Source organism: Nuphar pumila, chromosome 1, assembly GCF_984573655.1.
Source record: "Nuphar pumila chromosome 1, dmNupPumi1.hap1.1, whole genome shotgun sequence".
NCBI lineage: Eukaryota > Viridiplantae > Streptophyta > Magnoliopsida > Nymphaeales > Nymphaeaceae > Nuphar > Nuphar pumila.
In genome coordinates, this window is record NC_143249.1 from 48,373,580 (window position 1) to 48,384,679 (window position 11,100).

The 11,100-nt window shown below is 38.8% G+C and overlaps 1 protein-coding gene across 1 annotated transcript in view; it reads right to left on the minus strand.

The window, feature by feature from the left end:
* Nucleotides 1–10,896, minus strand: part of OVA1 (methionyl-tRNA synthetase / methionine-tRNA ligase / MetRS (cpMetRS)) — a 48,506-nt gene extending 37,610 nt beyond the window's left edge. The window contains exons 1-5 of the mRNA XM_089997874.1: nt 10,425–10,896; nt 10,183–10,326; nt 8,653–8,802; nt 8,071–8,238; nt 6,710–6,834 (exon numbers count right to left, since the gene is read on the minus strand). Of these exons, the coding sequence (XP_089854000.1) occupies nt 6,710–6,834; nt 8,071–8,238; nt 8,653–8,802; nt 10,183–10,326; nt 10,425–10,733 (896 nt within the window). The 5' untranslated portion in view covers nt 10,734–10,896. The remainder of the gene's footprint in view (nt 1–6,709; nt 6,835–8,070; nt 8,239–8,652; nt 8,803–10,182; nt 10,327–10,424) is intronic.
* Between the last annotated feature and the right edge of the window lie 204 nt (nt 10,897–11,100).

Genomic DNA, 11,100 nt, shown 5'->3' on the forward strand with positions numbered 1-11,100 from the left:
ATGAATAAAGAATTTTTTTTTATAAAGCATTCCCATCTTTAAATCAACATTTTGTCACCTGATAAACCCATCAATTGTCAGCCCAGACTCCAGAAGATGAATTTGTTAATAGTCTCTCTAAGGATTCCCTGTGAAGTCTTCTTCAGATTTGATGATTACCAGAGGATCCAGGGATGAAAACCCTTGGGTAAATAGATGGAGGGGATTAAGTCAGTGATCAATATATTAATCAAGATGATCTGAATGGGTGGATCAATGAACCTAAAAGAGAGAGGATGGACCAGGTACATGAACCCAACAAGTATAACAGAGGATTTAAATGCCAATTAATAAAATGGATCCATGTGTATGGATTGATGATTTTGAGCATGAACTAGCAAAGCAGGTCGGTGGGTTTTTACTGTAGTACTTCAATCAAAGGGATCGACAGATTTAACAATCTAACAATTAGTGAAATGAAATCCACGAGTAGATCAAAACAAGCAATCACTTTATGGAATTTCCTGTCCTGGACCCAGATATCTCATGCTCAGCAACTAAAGACAGATATATTTACAACACATATAGATAACGAAGAGCAGATGTTGGATTGAAAGAAAATCACAGATCTACATTTAAATTTGAAAATATCACAGATGAATCAAAACAATACATTGAAATCAAGAGGTAATCCACGACTTAGGCATGAATTTTATGGAATGTACCATCAAACACAATAAATTCTAAAACATGATGAATCCGAATGAATCGAATTTGTAATCCAATGTCACTAAAAGGGGAAATCATTTGCAAGAAACAGTAAAAAAAAAAAAATAATAAATAAATACTGAATCACATAAAACATGAAGAGATCTTTAGAAGAAAGGAGTAAAGCCGATGTCGGAGTTGGGTTACTCCATTGATGTAGCAACAATAAGTGGGCCGATCCTGTTATATGCAGGTCGACCCTTCCATTCGTGCCTCAAAAAAAAAAATCACAATGAAGAAGGATGAAAATGAGATAATACCATGAATAGAGGAAGAAAGGAAATAGGAGAGGAGCTTCAACAGAGCATTAGGAGAAGAACAACGAAATAGCTACTTACCTGTAGATTCGCAGGGGTTTCAGAGGGCCGGAGCCGATTTGAACTCTCGTAGTTGTGGAGGCTTCAGAGGTCGGTTCTCCTGCAGAGCTGTAGAAGTTCCGAATGAAATGGGGATTCAGAAACCAGCGGAAATCCGAGGCGCATAAACTTGGGTCTGCAGAGCTTCTGCAAGAAGAAGAAGAAGCTTCTTCTGTGGCCTTGAGGGGAGTCGTTCAGAAGAAAGAGGAGGGATGGATGCTTCAAAGGAGGAGTTGATGACGGATGATAATGGAGAGGCAGGAGACCCGATGCTTTGTGATGAAAGGATGCCGACGAGGGGGGTGGAGGAAGAAGGATGGATGATCTTCTGGAAAGGAAAAGATGGGTGGCGGCTAGAAGCTTGCAGAGAGACTTGCGTGAAAGTAGATGGATTGCAATGGGATCCCCTACAAAGATGACCGAGGTCTCTTTTTAAGGAGGGCGTGGAAGGCTCCAGAGGGGGAGATGGTTCGTTGGAGATGGAGGACGGAGGGGAGCGAGGTTTGTTCAAGATGGACGATGGTGAGAACCCCTCTGCGATGGAGGCTTCTAGAGGAAAGATATGCGGGAGGAGTCTGTTAGAATTCCTCCTTTTTTTCCAAAAGGGGGTTTCCTTTTCAAAAAAAATTTTTTTTTTTTTTAAAAAGATGGTTTAAGAAGTGAGGTTTTTGGCAAAAAAAAAAAATGGCTTCAAAAGCTTGAAAATCACCCGTTTTTTTTGTGGCTTTTCTCGATTTTTTGGTTTTTATGTTATTTTTCTATTTTTTTGTATTTTTAGAATGAAATCCTAAAGTTTTACGAGAAAACGAAAATTAAAACTAATTTTTTGTGTTTTTGTAAAATATTTACAAAAGAGGGTTTTTCTGAGAACTCAAGGCGACTTTTTGAGAAAGATTTCTTCAGAAAGTGGATTTATGTCCGGATTTTTGAGAAATATTCGAGGTTTACAACCTCGAATTGAGAAATATAGGGTCGAGGATCCAACAGAGTGCCGGATGAGCCGCCCGAGCCTTTCAAAATCATTTTTTGGTATTTTTGTGCTTTTATTTTGGAAATCGGACAACGGGGCTCAGATTTGGATTTAAAATACTGAGTTCAGACCCGAAGTTGATTTTGAATATGTCAATGTGGAATCTAATCCAAAAATCTGAAGAAATAACTTGATTTTCTCAAAAAAACGGGGTTAGGGGCAAAAGGGTCATTTTTACAAGACTTTGAAAAATTTGGGGTGTTCACAGAATAGAGTAGGGATTGTTATGAGTCGTGAGTTTATAGATAATGTAGTTGAGGTCCGTAATAAGGGTGATAGGATTTTACTTATTAAATTAGTATTAGGTACGAATATTATTAATATTATTAGTGTTTATGCACCTCAAGTAGGTTTAGATGATTCCATTAAGCGTCAATTTTGGGAAGATTTAGATGGAGTAGTACAAGGGATATCTTATGGAGAAAGGCTTTTCATCGACGGTGACCTTAATGGGCATGTAGGCATTAGTAGGGATGGATTTGAGAGTATCCATGGAGGCTATGGTATAGGAGTGGAGAAAGGATTTTAGATTTTGGTTTGTCCTATGATATGATCTTAGCAAACACTTGGTTTAGGAAGAGAGAGTCTCACCTAGTAACATTTAAAAGTGGGGTTAATACGAGTCAGATAGATTTTTTCCTACTTAGAAAAAGAGATAAGGGTTGTTGCATCGATTGTAAGGTTATACCGAGAGAAAGTGTAGCTACACAACATAGAGTCTTAATTTTAGATCTTAGAATTAGACAATGCCACAAAAGGGATAGACATAAGATAGATCCTAGAATTAAGTGGTGGGCACTGAAAGGAGCTAAACAAGGAATGTTTGTACAGCAGGTAGTTAAGGAAGTTGATTGGTGTCTTGAGGAGGATTCAGAATCAATGTGGAATAAGATAGCGGGTGGCATGAGAAAGGTGGCTAAAGAGGTATTGGGTGAGTCTAAAGGCGGTGCACCACTAGGTAAGGATACATCGTGGTGGAACGAGGATGTCAAATTAGCTATTAAGGTTAAAAGAGAGTGTTATAGAAATCTAAGTAAAAGTCGTGATAATGAGAATTTGGAGAAGTATATGATAGCAAAGAAGGAAGCTAAAAAAGTAGTTCGGAACGTGAGGGATAAGGTATATAAGGAAGTTTATGACAAGTTGGATACCAAAGAGAGCAAGAAGGATATTTATAGGCTTGCAAAGATGAGAGATAGGAAATTGAGGAATCTGGGTATGGTTAGATGTATCAAAGATGAAACGCAAAGGGTTTTAGTCAAAGATGAGGAGATTAAGGAGAGATGGAAAGATTATTTTGATAAGCTATTTAATGAAAGTCATGCTCAGGATCTTGGAGACTTTTCCATTCCTTTTCATGAGATGAATCGTGACTTCATGCGCAAGATTCAAAAGAAATAAATTGCAGAGGCTTTGAAGAAAATGAAATCAAGAAGGGCAGTTGGCCCAGATGGTATACCTATCGAGGCTTGGAAATGCTTGGGAGAGAAAGGTTTAGAATGGTTGAAAAATCTTTTTAACAAGATTTGGCGGACAAATAAGATGCCTAATGAGTGGAGGAAGAGTATTTTGGTGCCTCTATATAAGAATAAGGGTGATATACAAGATTGCACAAACTATCGTGATATAAAACTCATGAGTCATACTATGAAACTTTAGGAGAGGGTGATTGAGTCTAGGTTGAGGAAGGTTGTCATGATATCGGAGAATCAATTTGGTTTTATGCCTGGAAGATCAACTATGGAAGCTGTACATCTTCTTAGACAACTTATTGAGAGAAATAGAGAGAGGAACAAAGATTTGCATATGGTTTTTATTGATTTGGAGAAGGCTTACAATATAGTACCTAGGGACGTTCTCTAGTGGACAATGATAAAGAAAGGTGTTTCTCTCAAGTACATTAGTATAATTAAAGATATGTATGAAGGAGTAGTAACCAATGTCCGCACTTGTGGAGGGGTGACAACCAATTTTCCTATAACGGTTGGGTTACATCAAGGATCTGCTTTAAGCCCTTTCCTATTTGCTATAGTGATGGATGAGCTTACGAGATCAATTCAAGAAAATGTGTTGTGGTGTATGTTGTTTGTTGATGATATTGTTTTGATTGATGAGTCTAGAGTTGGGGTTAATGCTAAGTTAGAATTATGGAGACAGACATTGGAAGCAAGAGGTTTTAAGTTGAGTAAGAGTAAGACAGAATACATGGAATGTCGATTTAGTAAGCAACGAAGTAGTGATGGGAATGTAGTGAAGCTTGGTGAGCAAGAAATACCGGTGGATGATTCTTTCAAATATTTGGGATCTATTATTCAAAAGTATGGAGAAATTGATGGAGATGTAAATCATAGGATAAAGGTTGGGTGGATGAAATGGAAGAGTGCAACTAGAGTGTTGTGCGATTGTAGAATGCCATTGCGGTTGAAGGGAAAGTTTTATAGGACGACTATTAGGCCCGCTTTACTATATAGTACGGAATGTTGGGCTGCCAAGAGACATCATATTCAAAAAATGAGTGTAGTTGAGATGTGTATGCTGAGATGGATGTGTGGAAATACAATAAAAGATAAGATTCGGAACGAGGAGATACGTAAGAAGGTAGGTGTTGCACCCATTGAAAATAAGATGAGAGAGAATCGTTTACGGTGGTTTGGACATATTCGACGAAGGCCTAATGATGCTCCAGTTAGAAGGATGGAGAAATGGGAAAATATATTAGTTAAAAGAGGTCGGGGTAGGCCTAGGAAGACATGGATGGAGGTGATAGGAAAGGATATGAATGCTTTGAACCTCACCGAGGATATGGCATTGGATAGAAATGAATGGAGGAGAAGGATTCATGTGGAAGACCCAGAATGATTTTCTTTGTTGGTTCATATCGCCGACCCCAATTGTTTTGGGATGAAGGCGTAGTTGTTGTTGTTGTTGTTATTGTAATGTCGTTTTTGGACTCAATAGTATAGACCCACTAACTTGTTTTCTTCTATTTTTTTGGGAATCCAATATTACCATAACTATTTTGGATCCAGATACAATCCAACATCTTCAGATCTAATTCAGATTCAGAACCGGATTCAAAACTATTATTTATATTTTGGATTTGGATTCAAACCTGGTAGGATCCGGATTGAATCCGACCTTTTTGCACCCTTACTTCTTAGGGTCATTTTTGACCTTTTTCAACTTAAAAAAAAAAACATCAAGAAAAGGGGGAAGGGGGTATAATGTTCGAACCCTAACCTCTCTCTCTCTCCTTTGCTCACCTGCGATGAGCCGCCAACAGAGATCACCCTCCGGCGACAATGGTGGTGCATGCAGATACCTCTCTCCCTATCTCTCGATCTCTCCCTATCTCTCGATCTCTCCCTCTCTCTCCTCACATGCGATGAGCCAGCGACAAAGATCAACCCTTTAATGATGGTAGCGATAGCGGTGCATGCACATACCTCTCTCTCGATCTCTCCTCACCTCTACTCACCTGTGGTGAGCCACCGATAGAGATAGACCCTCCGGCGATGATGGCGGTGCATGTAGATACATCTCTCTCTGGCCGAAGACCGAAAAGGGGGAGAAGCGACACTTCACATTATCGGAGAGTGTGCTTCCATTCCAACAAGGATTGTGCTTCCCATTAGCATTGAAGTGCTACGTTTCGCGCTTCCAAAGCGCATTTCGGGAAAGTGTGCTTCCCCATCCCTATTGGCGCTTCTGGTAACCCTGACCCTAGGCATAAACCAATTTTAATAGTTGGGAAAATCGGGAAACTCATGGGATATATAGAATAAAAAATAAAAAATTTATATCATATATATAGATATCTCAAGAAATAGAAACTATATAGAAAAAAATCAACTTTGGTGCATGCGTGTGCATCTAAGAGAGAGAGAGAGAGGCATAAACCAATTTTAATAGTTGGGCTACTTGAGTATTTCAATAGTAGGTCCCTTGGTTTGGCCCCATATCGACGGGATAAGGATGCTTCACCTCATATTGGGATAAGGGAGGGAAGAACCACTCTACCTTTATAAAAGAGGTGTTCCCCTGCCCTTCTAAGTCTCCAAATTCTCACATTTAATATAAGGTTTTAATGTAGCACAAAAGTCATTTGACGATATTTCCCTCTACAATTTACTTATTTTTTAGACTGATTTTATTGTCTTTTTTAAAAAAACATGATAAAATCATGACAAATAAATATGGCGATATTTTGCATATATCATGATTTAAACATGCATTTTTCAGCTGTAGAACATGTTTTCTTTTTTCATTAAGTGGAAATATCACTGGTATTTGTGACTATGACCAAAACCGTACACTAAAGCATGCAGAGTATTCTAAATGCTGTTTCAAGCAGACTTGGAAAAGAAATACCCATGTCCATTCTAATCATCAAGTTTACAGATTGCAATTAACAATTTCTTGAAGAGAAATCATCTTGAAAATGATGTCAAACAAACTAGACACTTCAATAGAAATTCTTTGGAGATGCTTCCCACGTCTGACAATAGCCAATGGATATGCTTCAACCAGTTTGTACTAGAAATAAATAGAGCTAAAAGATCATAAAGGAAAATACCCCAATAAAGCATCAAACCAGACATATATGGTTTGATCTGTATCATTTGGGACAGGGATTCCCCATTCTACTGATGCACGGGATATAGAGAAATCCCTCAAACCATCTTCCACCCAACTTTTTACCTGAAAAAGGTAACCCCAATTATTAGCAAATATTAAAAGAATGAAAGAAAAGAACAAAGTAGTAAAGATGCATCCCACAGAATACATTCTAGTTAACAATAGGAAACCATAGTCACAAATCTAATTCTTTGGATTTGCTTGGCAAGAGAAAATCGCACTAAATTCGATGTGTTTGTTTTTTCAGGAAAACTAGGTACTTCTAAGCTTAAAAAAGCAACACAAATAATGAAAAAATAAAACTATTTCATATAATATTGTCACAAAATGACAATATATTCAAAATAGATGATATTTTGAATTTCTCACAATTTTACTGGATTTTCATGGTAAGTGAAATTCTCATGATAAATTGATATTTAGAATACCAGTGGTATCTGTGGTTATGGAGGAAGCTAACATTTTGCGGCAAAAACAAGAAAACAAATGAAAACAGAAGTGATCTCAATAAGCCATTAAAATAGAATTCAGGAGAATCAGGACACAGTTAAGGCAGCCTATTTAACAACAACAACACAGGGAAATCAACATATACACTTAAGGGCATTCTGCCACCAATCACCCTCTCTGTTAGTTTCTCAATAAAATTATTCTTTCCACTTCAAGACAATACGTAAGAATTACTAGAAAGGCATTGATGAGAGATGATTAGTTCAAGTCTAGATTTGTGAAGTACAATGTGTGAACATGCAACATATCAAGGGTCACTAAGAATGGTAACCAAAAATATCAGAATGGTTAATAAAACAAAATAAGTGGAAAAACTAAAGGATGAGTTTTGGTGATGAAAACCAAATAGGTATCTAGTAACCTGATTCTAGAATAGCTTGCTCTAGAAAACCTAATAAAAAAAATGAAAGATATTAGCTTGATGCTTGACTTCAAATTCATATAACAGCTAAAGTATGAAAAAGGACACAAGAAAAAGAAAAGAGTCTGAAGCAATACTAAGTCAAATTTTGTTCTTTAGTCAACTACAAATTATTGTAAAGAACCAATGATTCTGAAAAAGTTGCTAGACACAAGTCACAGGGACTTCTGTAACTTGGAGGTAAAGATTATCATTTAGAAAAAGCAATGAAATACAAAAGCAATCAATCCAAGTCTTAGAAGTTTGGCCCCGTAAATGGATGTTTTGCATTGCAGCAGCACAAAGTTTATAACCGATCCCAAAGATAATGCAGGAAAAGAAAAACATAAAACACCAGCAGGAGAATGTAATCTTCTTCCTTTACATACTTCATTCAAACGATAAGGTGGCTGGACAAATTGTTGATTCTGTTTGAGATATTCCTCAAGAAGCTTTTGATACTTGGATAGTGCAAAAAAATAGTTCTCCTCTCTTCGTGGAACGCAAGGTTTCAGATGTATGGGACAGCAGTAGTTTTCATCCAAGTCCTTCTCATCCTGCACATAGCTGACAAGTTGGGCTCATTCTTTAGAAATAACTGAAGAAGTTGGAAATAACATGAGATTGTGCATGCCATTCAGAGAAGACATGGTTGATATGGTTAAGGGCACTTGAAGTATAAGAACCCACTTTGTTTTGAAAGAGATTTCTAATATTATCAATCTAGAGGGAGATTTCTAATATTATAAGTCTTCTATGAAGTAAATTATGAGGCCTTCGTTGGTGGTGTATACTGTCTACAGTATGAGATAAGCATCCTTGTATTTCCTGGTTACAAGACAAAAATTTAGTGTAAAATGTCTAATAATCTAAACAAAAGATGAATCATGCAACAATTAAAATCCGGTGACCTAAACTGAATCACCAAAATGCAGATGAAAATTCTTTTGATCCTGGCAGCAAAATTTCACCTTATACTCCTCACAGTTGACACAGTACAGACCTTCATAGCGGGCACGGTATATGTCACCTTTCTCAAGGACTCGACAGTAGAATTCCTTGACAACAGATTCATGGGAAGAATCAGTGGTGCGAATAAATTTGTCAAACGCAATGTCCAGCTGTAAACAGTAAGACAAACATTTTGTTAGTGCATGGGATGAAATTTCAATATGGACAACAAGCTTAGACATCAGATATCTAAAATTGTTAGCACAACTAAACAATTTGAATGAAAGGTACAGAATCCCAAAACAGCAAACTATGTGATACCACTGCAGGTAAACAACTCCAGTTATCATTATTGTCCTACTTGTTGAATGTGAGCAATTTGGAGATGGTGATCTTCCTGAACCTGTGAGCAGTAAATGGATGCTCACTGGAGTCGACCCATCCTGGAATTAGTTCTTCCACCGCCATGGGTGAGCTATACTCTTTAAGATTTTGGTTCTGTTTCAATGGGATCAAAAGGGAAATTGTACCACTAAATCACATCTTAAGAACCTCAGAGGCCTATTGCAGGCTTTCTGTTCACATCATTTTAAGAAATTAGTGCTTCCTCTTAGATGTCCAGGTTGCTTAGCTGGTACCGTTATTATTTGCAATAATCAGATACATACATTTCCTGTATGGGCTTTTCGAGCTGAATGAATCGTATGTCTGTTGGGAACCAGGGACTCAAGACTTCCATCGATTACGCCGCAAACTCTTCGATTGCATAAGGGCTGCTGGTGAGGGTCAGTTTCCAATTGGATTGGAGCAGGTTGTCAAGGAGTTCACATCTCACCCTTCTCTTAACAACAAGGATAGCATGGCCGTTCTTGAAAAAGACCGTCCAGTGGCAAAAAGCGATCAATGAATTTCTCATACGCAAAGAAGGTAGAAAAAGAAAGGGAGCCTTTGGATGATAAAAGGCTGGCAACCATATATACTAACTCCAGAAACAGATCAAAGAGCTTCAGGAGAGGGAACTTGAAATGTTCACAAGGTGAATTGTAAGCCCCAACGACAAACGAACGAGCATTTTCGATGTCATACTTCGACGGTGGCTCCACACCGGGGGAACGGGATTGTAAATGGTTTTTCGTTCAGTGTGTTCACCTCATCTAGTTCAATGGTCTTGATGGTCAGAACTGCAACTGTACAACATTAATGCAAGACCATCGTTGGTATCGGTTTCATAGATATTACTTATGGCTGCATCCATACCTCACGGTTTACACTACCACTGTAGACTAACATATTATACTAGTCAACAAGGCAACAGCCAGAGTCCACTAGACGTATGCAGAGTTGGTACACTTGATATTGTTTGGAAGGGAAAAAATTGCAATTTCTGAGCTTTTATATGGCAACAATTTCTTTACGAAACAAAAAAGAAAAGACAGTAGTACAGAACTACATGCTGAACATGGATATACGAGAAAGGGAAAGGCATATCAAATTCACACGCAAAACTGGTCCTCAACTAAAAAGATGGGCATTCATGAAAGCAAACATACATCTTTCCAGAGCGCCCTGTAAGCATGGGAGATAGTGTCACAGTGTTCCTTGGGGCTGCGGCCGTTCGCGGATGCAGCCGTTGCAATCTTCTCCCCGTGCTCGTCCGTTCCAGTGATGAATATTACATTCTTCCCCATCAGTCTCTGGTGCAAGAAACATGGCATCAGCCAGCCCAAGTAGACAAATTGGAACTTTTGATGGACACCCAATTGAGAAAACCAAGTAGGGGAGTGAATTAGACCTGAAACCGGGCTATAGCGTCGGCGGCAATGGTGGTATAGGCGCTACCCATATGGGGAGGGGCATTCACGTAGTAGAGGGGAGTCGTAAGAACGAAGGGCTCTTGATTGGAGGAGGCTGAATCGGAAAACTCCCGGTGATGGGAGGAACATCTGACAAAGGAAGCCGTGGATGGGAATGATGACCTTCCGTGAAGGTGGTGGTGGCGGAATCGAAAGAAAGAGGGGCTCTTGGATTTGAAGTTGGCAACGATGGGAGGGAAGAAACAGAAGGCAGAATGGGAAGAAGGAAGGACTCTAGCTGCTGCCATTTTTCGTGGCTGTGGGGGTTGGGGAGTTGGGGGATGGCCCCTGCAGTTCACCTTGTGGAAGCAGAGGCGGCAGAGCAGAAGGCTTTGGCCACCAACGTTTAGATTATTGCATGATTAGGCTTATCCCAATCCCCCCGCTGCAGTGGACGCTCCCTGTGGTAAGGGGTAAGCCCACGGACCTTTTTTTTTTTTATAGGCAAGCTGGGGTTAGGCAGACCCTTAACAGTTATACAATTATACCATTGGGTTTTGAACATGCAACGACCCAACACAAGGTTAAGTGCACTAGTTGCTAGGTCTTTGATCTTGGAGGTGGTTTATTCATGTAAATAACAAAAAAAAAGTTCATTAGATCATTTATACCTTT